The 15,639-nt window shown below is 41.2% G+C and overlaps 1 protein-coding gene across 1 annotated transcript in view; it reads left to right on the forward strand.

Annotated features, from left to right (window-relative positions):
- SKAP2 (src kinase associated phosphoprotein 2) overlaps nt 1–15,639 on the forward strand; it is a 330,712-nt gene that overhangs the window by 131,661 nt on the left and 183,412 nt on the right. The window contains exon 4 of the mRNA XM_073581374.1: nt 5,341–5,442. Coding sequence (XP_073437475.1) covers nt 5,341–5,442 — 102 coding nt within the window. The remainder of the gene's footprint in view (nt 1–5,340; nt 5,443–15,639) is intronic.

The following is a 15,639-nucleotide window of genomic DNA, read 5'->3' on the forward strand; positions in this document are numbered from 1 at the left end:
CAGGATGAAATTGTAGTAGTGCCACAGTATGTTGGATAATTTCTGACTTTACACTGAATTTGTGCACTTACTTATATATGCTGCAGAAAATGTGATCTTGCAGAACTAAGTAACAGGCATTTATGATAAACCAGCAGTATATATTTTCAACTACAGTATTTTACTATTTTTCCACACATTGGCATGTATCCCTTAAAGGGAACCTGCCACCAGGATCTCCCACTATAACGTAAGGCTACCACTTTAACCCCTCTTTTACAGTGCTTTCGTAAGCAGTATGTATGTCCCCTCTGCATTACATCTTTTATTATACCCTCATACGGTGCAGTCCAGTCCCATGGGGTCACCTCCTCTCTCCTCACAATTGCAGTCCTCCTGCTTGCTTCATGTAGATTCACTGATTCACACTGATGTAGGAGAGGTAAAGCGCATGGAATTGTCAGTCAGCTGCCACACATCCACAGGTCAAACCAGTGACTGCAGGAATATTCAGATTTATGGAGCTTTTTGTGGGTTTACTGTGCTGCTAGACAAGACACAGATTCATTCATTCATTCATAAAAAGATTGCAGATTTATTCATATCCCAACGCGTTTCGAAGTTAAAAACAGTTCTTCCTCAGTGTCATATCTAGCAGCGCAGTAAACCCACAAAACTCTCCATTAATCTGAATGCTTCATGTAGATGACATGTCCTATGTCATCCACACGGTATACCCCAATCACACACCTGCGCAGACGTACTTCACTCTGCTCTGCTGAGGGCAGGGCAAAGCACTGTAGTGCCATGCGCTGGCATTACTTGCAGGTTATTCGTGCTCTGTGGCCTTTCCTGGTGCATGCGCATTACAGTGTTTTACCCTCGGAAGGGCAGAGAGAGAAGTGAGCCTATGCGGGAAAGCGATGGGCACACTGTGCGGGTCATCCAGCAGGGAAGGAGGGTGGCGTTTGTAAGAAGAGAAGAGGTGCAGGATCAAGACCAGCAACTCTCATCAGACTGGACCACGCCATATGGGGGATAATAAAAGGTATTTCTTGTGCAATGCAGAGGGGATTACTTACATACTTACTGTTTACTCAAATATTGTAAAAGAGGCCTAAGTTGGCCGTACTTTATATTGGGAAAACCTGGTGGCAGTGTTACGCTGCAGCTCTGCAGGTAAATGCAAACTCCACAAGATGACAGCAGAGTGGGGGGGAAGACTGAAATACTGCTAAGAGCAGACCAGCAGCACTGCAGCGAGGCTACCACCAGATAGCAGCAGAATAGTAGAACAAGCCGGGTCGATACCAGAGAGTAGCGCAGTACCAAGGGAAATACCAAACACAGAGTCAGAGGAAAGCCAAAAAGGTACGTACCAGTCAGAAACAGAAATACCAGAAGCAAGAGATGGAATCAAGTCAGAGTCAAGCAGAGTCGGGTACCAGGGAGTCCAAACACGAAGGGAAACACTGAGTCGGGATGGGAAGCGAGGAATAAATAGACACGGGCACAGTCAGCAAAGCACAGCAGGACAAATCAAGGTATAACCAGAATCAGCTACTCACACCGTAGACATAAAATATTACTGACACTGCCTGCAGGATGCAGTGCGGAGAAATAGCCGATCTGACACCAGAACGAGGCAGAGAAAAGTTAACCCCTGACATGACCAGACCAAGGAATACCCGGTCTGGATAATGACAGTACCCTTCTCTCAAGGGGTGGTACCGGACCCCTAGGTTTCCCAGGATAGCACGCATGAAAAGCCCAGACCAACCGATCTGCATGGATTGATCGCTATGGGACCCAAGACTGATCCTCCGGACCGTAATGTCTCCTTTCAAAAAACACCACAACCAATGGGAGGCAAATCAGACAAACACATGTATACATCATAAAATACACACAAAACAATCATAAAACATAATGTAGTATATCACTAAAAACATTGCTCAAGGCAGTTTTTTGCATATTTTTGCATTTACTTTTACATGTTTGAGCAATGTTTTTAGTGATATACTACATTATGTTTTATGATTGTTTTGCATGTATTTTACGATGTATACATGTGTTTCTGTCTGATTTGCCGCCCATTGGGTGTGGTGTGTTTTTGAAAGGAGGCGTTTCCATGGGCCTCTTTCCCTATAAATAACTGACTCTGTGTAACAACCCTGCTGGCATCACTGCATGGCCTCCCATTTCCCACACACCAACTTACTCACTGTTCCAGGCCATACTGTGAGTTCTGTCTGCTGCCGGCTCCATGCTGTGTTCCTCTTGCTTCCTGCCTGCTCTCTGCATGCTCCCTGGCTGTGTGCATAGGGGGCAGCATTGGCACTCTCTGGTTCTTATGGAATCAGTGTGCACCTGCCTAATGTGCTCCCGGCCACTCACCAAGAGGTCTCTAGTATTTAGGGCAGCTCCACCCAGTGGAAGCGGCCTGTGCAATGCCTTTACTCAGTGTCTTGCTACTGAGTTGTCAGGTCTTGTCCTGTGTTTTGCCTTCTCTGGAGGCTTGATTCATAGTCCTGTATCTTGTACCAGTCTGTGTGCCCTCCAGGAGGCAGAATATCCTTGTCTCTCTGTCCTTGTTCTAACCTTGTCTTGTGCCTGTCTTGCCGCCCTTCAGGAGGCAGAATATCCTGGTCCCTGTGCTATTGTTCCTAGCCTTATCTTGTACCTGTCCGTCTGCCCTCCAGGAAGCAGAATATCCTTGTCTCTGTGCTATTGCTCCTGACCTTGTCTCATACTTGTCCTTGCCACACTCCAGGAGGCAGAATATCCTGGTCTCTGTGTCTTTGTTCCTGTACCTTGTCTTGTACTATTACCTTGTCTGAACTCAGTCCTACCTCTGTCTCTTGGTCTCCCTGTCTGTGGCTCCTTTCCCTGCTATGTCTTTCCTTGTGTCCTCTCCGTCTGCTTGTGCTCTGCACTCTTGTAGCTCTGCTTGTGCTTCGCACTCTTGCGGCTCTGCCTGCTCCATACTCTTGCAGCTCAGCCTGTGCTCCGCATTCTTGCAGCTCTGCTTGTGCTCCACACTCCTGCGGTTCTGCTTTGTTCTGCTTCTGCTGCTGCAGAACCTCTTGCTGCTAACTGCAGCTCCTCTCTGCAGCCTTGCGGTTCTTCTCCAGTGTGAACAGGTCCAAACCTGTTCCTTCATACCCATCTATATTTCCATCCTTCCCGTACCAGTACCTGCACCTCCTGTGTGTACAGGTTCTTACCTATTCCATGCACCACTCCTTCCTGCCCGCGTCCCTGTGTCTCAGCCGAGCCCACCTGCCTGCATCACAGCTGTGCCCACCTTCCAACATCTCAGCTGTGCCTGCCTGCCAGTGTCTCAGCCATGCCCACTTGCAAGCATCTCAGCTGTGCCTACCTGCCAGCGTCTCAGCCGTGCCCTCCTCCCAGCATCTCAGCTGTGCCCGCCTGCCAGCATCTCAGCCATGCCCGCCTGCCAGTGTCTCAGCCGTGCCCACCTGCCAGCGTCTCAGCTGTGCCCACCTGCCAGTATCTCAGCCATGCCCATCTGCCTATGTTTCGGCCGTGCCCACATGCCAGAGTACCAGCCGTGCTTGCCATGGTCACCTGCCTGTCTGTTAGTCGTGCCTGTCGCCTGCACCTGTCCTAGCATTCTGTTCCACAGTGGGATTAGCAGCCACAGCCAGACACCACCCTGGAGTGGCACCTGGCAGCTACCTGCTGCACAAGCCTGACCTCACTATCGGAGGCTCCAGAGAAGACCAAGGTACTGTAGCTGCATTAGTTACGCCCTTTCCAGGGTAGTCTGGTTTGAGCACAGTGGGTCCACAACCCCCTCGCTCATGCCAATCTGCCAAGGCGCGAGCATGACAGTCTGTATGTGTACGTGTATAGATTGTCCTGAGGAAGTGGTGTGATCACCACGAAACGCGTAGAAATAAAGTCTATTTCTCTATTGTATGCACTTGGACTTCTCTGGTTCATCATTCTGACAGGCGAGCAGCAAGTCTGATGCCCCATTCTCTTTACATTCTTATTCGGTCAGTTTGGGCTGACAGATTCCCTTTAACTGTTCAGCTAGAAATTTGTTCCTGAAAAATTGATTCTTTCTATCACCTCACCCTTTGAAAAATGGTATAAATCTGAGAATTTTATGCCCTCTATTAAGGTTAATGATGTTTATACATGGGCATTTCTGTTCAGCTTTACTCTTTTGCGTTTTATATAACACACTGCCATGACACAATAATAACAAAACTATTTCTAATTTTCCTAGTCCTAGTGCACGGTAGACAGTTAATATGGCAGAAACCCGATGTGTAATGCAATAGTCCATATTTATTACATGGAGCATTACCACTTTCTAAGCTGTTTTATTTCCAAATTTCCTATTACCAGGGAAAGAGTTTCATTTTAACAAACAAAATACGCATGAATGTTCACTAAATCAAAAAGTACCCGAAAGAGATTTTCTAAATTATTAAAGCACCCTCCATGCACGCGATAACTGCACTTGATACTTGACTATTGCACTTAACACACGGGCTGATGACCGGATCATGCAGCTTTATATGAAAATCCCTATTAATTATTATTGCCAGACCTGAAATAACAAGCACTTTTCACCTAGACGGGCATGCGGTGCGTCTTTCCAGACCGCAGCATGTCAATTTCTCTAGCTGGGAAATTTCACTCATACGATGTATTGGATGCAGTGAATCTGCATGGATCAGTGATCACATCTGGATTCACCTGCGTTCAATAGACGGCAACGCTTTGGATGCAGTGGACATGCACTACCTCCTAAGCGCTGCTACTGTAGTTCCGGATCGTCTGCACATAGTCTTATAGAGCTGAAGGTAAATAATACAGTGACTGCTGCATATGCCAAAATGTCCGTTTCAAAGAAGTCACCTAGTTATTTTTGGTCTTTGCTTTTTTGCCCACATTTAGGCCACGTGCACACCTTGAGTATTTGACGTTTTTTTCATTATACTGTGCGTGTGTATATATAAAATACTTAAATTAATATAATTATATATATTTATATAATTGTCAATATTGTTATTGTAATATTTATTGTTATTAAAATGAATAATATTCTGATATTTATAGCGGGCAGCAAACACAAGGTCATTTTGTATTGAGTTGATTGTAAATTATACAAGATTTTACTTTTTTTTATTTTACATTATTCTTTGGTAAAATGTAAAAATAATTCCTCTTCATCTTTTTTTACATTTTATATCAAACAAATATTGTCACCGTTCATTGTGCCTATTAACAGCTTTAGAATAAAAAAAATGAATAAGCAGATGCCAGATTTCTCTCTGAACTTATTATACAAGCTGACATTTTTTTTTTCTTTCCCTCTAGGAGACTCACAGGATGTGGAAGAGTCGGATGGGTTTCCTCGCCCCCCTGACACATGTTCTCTTGACTCAGATCGAGATAGGGATGAGGAGCTGCCTTCTGACGGTATGCTTCTATTTACTTTACAATGTACTTCTCTTTCCTATAAGTGCGCGCAACGAGACCCTAGTAATAGAATTACAGAACTTCATAGATAGATGCAAAAATAGAATAGGGCTACTGCGCCCATGGGTATTTTCCTGTTCTCTGAATCTTTTAAGAACTGAGGAGCTCCCTCTAGTGGTCCTTTAAACAAAATTTATTTCATTTTACTGCAAGTTTTTTTTTTTTTGACAGCCATTTATTAACATCTTGTTATTTGTTTGTTTGTTTTTTGGCTTCCTCTTATCATTTTCCTTCACATATTTTATTCATCAAAATCATTTAAGAAAATATATTTTTCAGAAATTCTTGCCTTTTTTTTAAAGTCAATATCAAGAGTTTTAATAATTTATATGTATTAAAATTCCAAAGTACTTCCTCCGGATGAATAAAAGCTATGATAGATGTATATAGCTCTATATAAACCTCGTTTGAAATACCTAAAACAGAAAAAAAACTATGGTATTAACAATTCTATTGTTTTATCATTTTCTATTCATTTTTTAAATCCATTGGATTATGCATTTTTATGGCATTTCTATTATTATAATTTTATTTTGCATTTATTTATTTTACGTGCTGTTTTTACAGGTTTATTTAGTTATTTTTTTTGTAAATTCTTTATTAAGGAATGTTGAAATAAGCAGTATAACAGCAAAGATAACAAAAAAAGAACAACATTCATTTTCTCTAAGGGGTACAAAGTTTAGGGGATCTGGGAGCAGAAGAGAGAGGAAAAGAGGGGACTTGAACGAGGGCAAGAGGGATGGCGGGGATGGAGGAGAAGTCTAAAGGGGGGGTAGTCCCGCTGATAATTTGCCAATTTTCTCCTCTACAGGTTTGATTTTTACATTTTTGATTTTAAATAGTGTTATGATTCTACAAGCAAAATAAATGTTTAAAATCTTTTTTTCTAATGGAAGAGCTATAATTTTCAATGCCGATATACTAAATGCGAATACTGTATTATAAACTGTTATCTTAGCAGGGTTAAAAAAAAACAAACTAATAATAAAAGCAACGCTTACTTCTACAGGCTTCAGAAGTCGGAGACAATGGCAGAGAATACTTTTCTCCTAGCCTTGCCGTTATGCTAATATTTTATTTTTTTACTCAACAGAAATAATTGATGATGCTGTATATAAGGAATCGCTTAGGAAAAGTTAGCAAATGATGTTTCCCGATAACTTCCATGGGCATTGTATGTAGTCTCCTGCGATTTAATTACATGCAGCGAGTGAAAGCATTATAAGTTGGTTATAAAGTTGTGATTGAGTAATGCTTGGTGACATGATATGATGATCAGGCAGGGCCACTCTGTCTCTAAGTACAATTGCCGAACTAAAATATGCTTCCTGCAACGCAGCACTCAAGGTTTTATGTTATCCAGATCATTCCCGTTGGATACATAAATTGCCTTTATGGGGTATAAAATTATGTCTATTGCAGAACAGGGATAAGTGAGCTGCATGCATGTGTAATAAATACTGTACTCGGCCATTCAGGGAAACAGATTTTGTCATCTTTACCCCTATATATAGGAGCAGTTATTATTTTCCATCTACTTCTGCCCAAATATAATTTACCGTCTCTAGAAATGAAGCGGTATTTTGCTTTCCTGGAGTATTCATCAGTAACTAACTGAAAACGGCTCCCTAAATGCTCGCTTATTAGATTTAGATAAGGCCGCAACTTAATATACGTTTATCGTATGAACAATATCATTTGACGATAAAGTCTGTAATAACGACCGTAAAATCCGTTGATTTAATGCGAATTCCGATTTTTACGAGCGGATTAAAAAAATATTAAGTCCAAAAGGTATATATAGAGCGAGCGCCTGCAAAAAGCGGCCGTATGCCCAGTTCACACATCTATCACTGGAATCGCCCATTAGGGTCGCATTGTGCTGTCGTTTAACCATTCAGACACCGAATGTGACACCTTGACGTCTTGCAGTTTTACAGACCCGAACGTACAACGCCATATTGATCATCGATTTTATAAGTTCAGTCGAGCTGTAAAGAAAAAAAAAATCCTCCAGGAGGTCTGAGTGTTGCATTTGGAATGCAAATAGTTAAACACGGGTAAAAATATCCCCCCCCCCCGCCATCTGAACGAGCCCCGGCCTTACATCATGTCTCTTTCCCTTCGCTGCACAATTTTTGCAGTTTTTCCTATAAAATGCATTATTAAACTTGATTCATTTTAAAAAACATATGCAGCTTCAATTTTTAAATTTTAAAACCAAAAATTTAAAAAACATATATATGTATTTTTTTTCCTAATAAATTCTTCAGCTGTCACACAATTCTCCATTAAACTCTACCAGACAGAATTTTCACAATGAGCGAAACCAAATTAGCCCAGGTCACGGCGAGGTCTGTTATTAAATCTTATTGTTATTTTGTCCCTTTGACTTACTTCTTTGTGGTTCGAACCGAGAAAAGTATCTAAACTGATAGATTATGAACGCTAAACATGATAAGTATTTTTCATAATGCTAATGTAATTTTCAAGGTACCCAAAAGGTCACATCCCTATATTTCTATATGCATTAGGAAGCTCTCATTTTGCTTAATACTTCTCCCTCACTGTTCCTCTGGTTCAAAAGTTCATCCGGTTCCCCAATGGCCACCTAATTTTCTAGTTATTCCCCGAAGCCATATGTGTTTTGGTTTCTTTATGGATTATTAGGTACTGTAGGAAAGTCAAATAAGTTATATCTTCTAATGAAATCCGAGCACACTTCAGATCACTGATGCCTGGACTTGATTGCTAGTGGCAATTATCACCTTCTGGGCGTAAAGTGATTGGTTTTACATGGTGCTGAGCAGAAGAACAGAAATCTACAGTCAGTTGCATACAAATAATGTAATTACATATCACAAATATATATTACGTCGCTTGTGTTTTATGCTGATTCATATCAAAATGGCATAAAACCAAGTTCACACGCAGGTTATTGTGCGCGAGTCTCAGGCTTCGGGAAGAAATGTAGATTTGTACGTTGGACCTTGATGCTGATGATTAATGGAATTTCAATGAGAGGCTAAAGTGGTCACCAATTTGTCAGTACAAGTAATGGCGATTCTATAGTCCTGTCTTCTCATTAATATCAATTGTATGAAAGGTGCTTCACACAATAGAGGGGGGATCATTGATTTTGGAATCGGGATCCTGTTTCGTTTATTGACGTGTTGGTTATATGACATCTACATGTCAGATTTCAATATCCGCACTTAAAGGTATCAGAATTTTATTATTTTTCTATTGATGTGCACCGACTAATAGCTCAAAAATAGACCTGGATTGAAAGAGGTGACGTTGAATACGTTTTGAACACGTTTTAGAGTGATCAATTCAATTACATATAGTAGAATCGTTCAGTCAGCGTGTATGGGGTTAAAATCAGGTCCTGAAAATCTTTCTTTTATGGGTTTAGTATTCGCAATGAAATAGGTTTACAGCCTGCTGAAATAGAAAATGCACCTATGAGGACACAACTTGTATTTTGCATCCTTTCATTTTTTATTACCGTTTTCGCAACCATTTCAGGCTAAGGAATAAGGAACAAATAGCAGAATATGATTACATTTGGAGATATATGTGCTATTGGTAGAAAAATCTTTATACAGTCATTAAAGGGCTGTTTATAAAGATCCATACAATAGAAAGAAAAGGGTTTTCATAGGACAAGGGTTTCCATAATAGAATGGCACTAGACATCCAGGGACTCCTATTATTGCACCTTATCAATAAAGCTGGCCGCAGCCGCCCTGTCAATAGTAATAAAGTTACAGACCGCAACGTGCAGAATCCTAACTAGATCCTTCACCTTCTGGGAAGTTTCATCTCTTCTAGAAACAAATGTCCTCCTGACTCGCCGTGTATTTATCTCTCGCTTGCTGCAATGGTTTTTAATTACGTGATGTATTTGCTTATGATCAGTGGTAAATCCTCAGATGGCACGGATGCAGTTAGGTAACACAAGGCTTCAGTCTGACCGCTACGTCCCCGCTGATACATATCTATGTAGAGGTTAAAATTGCATCATCCGGTTCAGCCCTTTCCCACTTAGCCATCTCTATGGCTTCTCACAAATGCCAGAACCCTGCTGCCTTTTAATAACCTTCCCAAATATTTTTACCAGCATCCCAGATTTTTTGGATGATGAAACTAATTCTTAAAGGAAGATGGTTTTAAAAGATGTGTTTCTGGAAGTGTTTAAAGGTTTAGAAAGGAATGTGAAAATCTAATGTACTGTACATTGCATTGTACTATATTAAAGGCTTTTCCAACACAGAAGATAAATCAAGCTGTGAAGCCACATGCAAATTAACCTGAAACATATTGGGGGGCGAGTTGATGCATCTGACACGCCCTAAATGCACTTCCAGACTTATTTGCATGAGCCTTCAAAGCTGAATTTCTCAGCTCTTCCTTATCGGATTGCTGCAAAACAGATATAATTTTTATTGTTCTTTTACGATCTATACCACTAGTTTTATAAGTAAAATTTTATTGCTAGATTCCATTTTATTATGCCAATAGGCATTTAGAAGAATTTGAGCATGCATATGTCATGGGCGCTGCATTTATATAAAAAATATATCTTCAAATTTGAAACTCTTGATTGCAGCCATTTTTGTGCCCTGTAGTAAAGTTAGTGACGCTTCTAAGGTTTATGGTTTTGCAGCTAAATTTCACACCTTCTTATAGTACATATACATCCGGTTATTGTATGAACAATGACTAATGAAAAATATGACAAATTGCATCTACATCACTGATTTGGCGCAGTCTACAGGGCACAGTGTGTGCGGAATGACTGCACACATGGTCAATTGGAGTCATTTGGCTGGCAGGGCCACAATGTGCATGGGCTCCTTTCATTACTGTCAGTGGCTGAGAAGTGTTTGATTTATACTCCCTTAGAGGATATTGGAATATATAGTTCACTCTAATATCTGTGTGTATAGTGGTGCATACTGAGCAGTGTGAATGCAGCTGTACTCTAACAAAATACAATTAAATAAAAAAATTACACTACCTATAAAGGTCCCCCAGTATTGGTAAATGTGTCCTAGATGACTGGGCGTAAAATGGTACCGCAATTATTTACAGGATAGGTGATAAATATACTGCTCAAAAAATAAAGGGAACACATCCTAGTACATTGTTTTGGTTAAGTGTTCCCTTTATTTTTTTGAGCAGTATAATTACTGCTTGTCCCACCAATTGGACCCCCCAGATGCCTTAAAACCCCTTTTTTGATTGAGTAATGGTTGAGCATTCATTCTACCACTTCAGTATGAATAATGTCCATGACCACCAGTCTCCAAACCTCACCATACATATAAATTCTTTTGGCCAGAAACCACATCGATGGTTCTAATGTACACAGGACTGCTCGTTCATCTGACAGCACCAATGTTCTTTATGAGAGAGATGCCTGGTGGTGGCTTATCTTCGGAAGAACAAAAAGGATCGGCAGTCAGGAATCAGATATGGTTGTTCTTTAACCCCCCCGATAATCAGTTGCCTGGGGACCCCCATAAAATTAGACCGTCTACCCAATCTGTCAATATCAAAGGTTCAGACAAAATTGGTCTAATGTATATGGGGAGTTAAGACTTTGTATGGAGAGGTAATTGACGTGCTGTCAGGACTGGAACCCAGCAGCTCTGGTGCACCAGGCGGTAGCTCTTCCCTCTGAGCTATTCAGCTCACTGCACAAGTCTGTGCTTACCCAGATACTAGTACCTGTGTTGTTTCTGATTGTCTCTTCTCTGAAGTATTGATTGTGTCTCCTGAGTTTCTGATTGTCTCCACCCTGAGTTCCTGATTGGCTCCACTCTGATTGAACACCCTATTTAAACCTGGCATTGCACTCCCTTCCTTGTGAGGTAATTGAGCTACTAGCCTCTAGTCAAGTTTCCTTTCACCTGCTGTTTATCTTCAAGAAACTACATTGCTGCCCCTGTGCACTGAATTCTTGACTATCCCTTACTACGCTACATGCTGCACCTAGTGGTTGCAATACCACTACTCCAACCCAGGCCAGTCCATAGGACATGCTCAACTACTACTCCAACTAAACTTGAGAGCCTTTGTTTTGTGATCTATGAAAGTCCCACTGTTGGAACCCCGAACAATAAGTAACTCCTCATAATAAACCGGCCAATTGATGTATTTTAGTTCTGTGTTACATTGTCATACATTTTTGATTATTGGATGCCAGATTATAGTAATTCTAGTTAAAATAAAATCAAACTGTATGGTACTTGTTGTAATTTACTTGGCTTCATTTCACTTTTTGTAAAGCGCGAAGAAAACTAAATATGCCAGATTTTAGGAGTTTGTTCTTCTATCTCTATAGTCAGGACATAGTTTATAAGCCTGTTACTTTGTATTAATGCTCTCTATTCCACAGAATTACAGAACGTTATACTTAGAATAACAGTATAGCTCCATGACTGTCACTCTGCCAGCGAGGAGAGACTAAACATTTCTGAGGTCTCTATGGGCTGCAGTTTTAATGTCTGTTATAATTTCTATGGACGACCAAGATCTAAATTAATCAGTCGGTAACTTTATTAAGTGCAGATCTGCTCTCTGGCTCGCAGTCATTATAAAAAGTACAATATAAATCTGCATACAAGGAGAGCATAAATGAGTGTAATGTTATCCAAAGTCTATTCTTAGGATAGGTCATCAAAATCAGATCAGTGGGGGTCCGACTGCCTACACCCCCCACTAATCAGCTGTTACCGGATGTAAACTGTTTATGGGGTACAAGCAGCAGAATTCCATAAACCTTTTTGTGGTTGCTCTCCGGTATTACATTTTACCTCCTATCCACTTGATAACTTTGGAACTGGTAATGTCCCTCTATTATTCCTCCTGGCAATACATAAATAAATTTACAGCTGGGCATTGCCTTTTCCTTATGCAAAGGGATATTTCTCTATACACTTAGCAGGGTGCAGTCAGTGCTAATAGTGTTAGACAATACAGGGCACACCTTATTACATCCGATTGTCAATTTATTACTTTGTTTCGAGAAGGAATAACAGAGAAATGTTGTATTGTTAAATTATAAGAAAAGATTCAGCAGAATTGTTATTATTTAGTTAATACAAGTATATAAAAGGGTTGTCCACTACTAGGAGATCCCCTTCTTAAGCTAAATGTTCCACCCTGATAATATAAACCTACATTCCCCTCCAGTGCCTGCTCGGTTCCAGTGGTGTCGACTCTTGTGGTCCCAGGGCTTTGATGAGGTGGATTAACACGTGATGCCCAATCAGTGCTCTGGCGTAACTGTCCCCACCTCATGTCGAAATGAACATGAAGCGGAAATCCGAGATCAGCTGCAGCCCGGACTTCCTCTTCGTTCTCAGTTAGTACGAAGGCGGAGACAGTGATGCCAGTGCTGACTGGACGCCTGGCATCACGTGTCATTTCCCCGCATCACAGCCCTGGGACTGTGAGTGCCGACACGGCTGAAACGGATCCGGCATGGAAGGTGAGTATAGGTTTGTGCATTTTATTGGGGCTATACATTTAGTTTAAGAAGGGGTTGTCCTAGTAGTAGACAACCCCTTTAATAAAACAAACATATTAGGACTGGTGCTGACAGATCTTCTATAAGTGAGAAAAGTGAAACATAAAAAGATGAATCTGAACCCATATAGATTTTCTTTAACCATATGAGTCAAGTAAGAATAAAATATATTTTGAGGTTGTAAGGGGATTGTTGAAATTCCTTTGGTAGAAAGGTATTGATAACCTCATGTATTTCACGTGTAGTAGAAATTATAATTGTTATAGATATTCATTTATTTGTGTTATGTCTACATAAAGTGCCATATTTGGCAGTTTGACTGTGAAAAAGATTTTAGTGGAGATTTCTTTACAATATCCTGTTTGCTCTATAACTAATTCCTACTGTTACTTATGCTGATATCACATGCCGTACTAGCTCAGTTGTTAGTGGTGTCACGTCCACCTGCAGGGGTGAAGAAGCACACAAGTTTGCAGGTCTTATTGTAAAGTTTAAACCATCTATTTATTAATGTCCACAAGTTGTCATGGCTGTCAAGAGTATGTGGTGGATGCATTATGGGATCCCACCCTTATACATGCAACATAATAACAGAAGAGAAATCTAAATTAAATCGATATTTGGTGTGACCATCCTTTGCTTTCAGAACAGCATCAATTCTTCTGGTACATTTGCACAACTTTTGATAGAACTCGGCAGGGAGGTTGCTCCAAATGTCTTGGAGAGCTAACCACAGATCTTCTGTGGCTGTAGACTTGCCAAACATCTTAGAGAACTGACCACAGATCTTCTGTGGATGTAGACTTACACAAATCCTTCTGACTCTTCTTGTAATCCTAGACAGATGCGATAATGTTGAGATCATGGCTCTGTGTGGGCCATATCATCACTTTCAGGACTCCTTGTTCTCCTTTACTCAAAATAGAACTTAAAGAAGTTGTCCACTACTTAGACAACCATTTCTCATAACCCAAGCTTGGTTCCAATAAAATAAAAAAGCTTATACTCACCTCCTGGTCCGAAGTCATTCCAACTGTGTCTGGACTCACATTCCCGGGGATCTCATGCAGTTTTTATGACACATGAGTCTGGAGTCCAATCAGAGCTGGCGTCACTGACTCTACCTTCATACGGATTGAACTTGCAGAGGAAGTGACAGCAGACGCAGCCTGGACTTTCTGTTCATGTTCAATTCGTATGAAACCAGAGACAGTGACGCCAGCTCTGATTGGGTGCAGGGCTCAGGTGACAACCTCATGTGAACCCCAGAAACATGAGTGCTAACACTGCTGAAATTGTTCTGACACAGGAGGTGAGTATAAGGTGTTTTTTTTTCAGGTAAAACATTTAGATCAAGAAGGGGTTGTCCTAGTATTGGACAACCTTTTTAATGTCATTGGCTGTGTGTTTGAGGTCACTGTTCTATGAAGAATAAATTTGTAGCAAATCAGGTGCTTCACTGATAGTAATGCTTGATTTTTAATTATCTGCTTGTATTTCTCAGCATTGATCTCTTGCAGTTGTGTTCAACAGTGATGACCATTTCCACAATGGCTGTCCAAGTAAACATAGTGCAGCAGATATTATCTTGGATTAGATGAAGAGACAGAAGTATCTGGGTAAATTTCCATACACATGTAGGGAAGTGGACTGACCTGTGGACCTGTCTGAAGTAGGAAAGTGAATGCGAGATGTGTCATAAATATACTTGATGTGAACTGGTGTATACATAAGGGGAGACAGCTAGAAAGACTGGGAGATGGTGAAGTACTGGGCTTTGGCCACTAGGGGGAGACCAAGAACAGCAGGAAAGGGAAACGGTGCAGTACTAAAGTTTGGCCACAAGATGGGGATAGAGAGCAGTAAGTAAAGGGCTTGACAACAGCTTAAAGGCTAGGAACCTGCATAGTCATGGTGGGCGGAGTTACGGGAACTCGAGAGGGGAATTCCCAGGGAAGGGAATAAATAGCGAGAGAGAGTTCCAGTAGGGAGCCAGTCCAGGGGGAGGAGCTTAGCAGGGGAAGAGACTGAAGGAGGAAAAGACGGAAAGTGGAAGAACTCCAGAGGGGACTGGAAGAAGAGACGGTCAGGGGGGGTGGCCCTGACAGGATAGCCGAAGGACAGAGGAAGCCCGGGGGTACCAGACGGACGGACTCGGACAGGCGAAACGCTGTGGTGGTAGGCCTAGGGCAGCCACAGTGAAAGAACCGCAAGGGACGTCAAGTGGAGGAAAGAGAAGGAGGTGAAAGGTACCCGGGCCTGTGTGTACAGAGGCTGTCATGTTGCTGAGGTCGTTGGGAGGACAACCAATAAAGAAGACATGTTGAACGTACATCGGTTTCTGTCTCCAGTCTCCAGATCTCTCCGAGATCTTTCCAAAACTGTGTACAAGTGTTACCAAGAAGAATTCATGCTTTGATATTGTTTTGAAGGCAAAGGGCGGTCACACTGAAAATTTATTTGATTTAGAGTTTTGTTTTGCATGTTGTTAATTGATTAAAAAAAAAATATTAACTTAAAACATTCTTACTTTGCAGTATTTTTTACACCGGCATTCACATCTATCTGACTGTCTGTCTATACCTTTATAT

The sequence above is a fragment of the Dendrobates tinctorius genome, unplaced genomic scaffold, assembly GCF_039654945.1.
Source record: "Dendrobates tinctorius isolate UK_male_01 unplaced genomic scaffold, ASM3965494v1 ptg000070l, whole genome shotgun sequence".
NCBI lineage: Eukaryota > Metazoa > Chordata > Amphibia > Anura > Dendrobatidae > Dendrobates > Dendrobates tinctorius.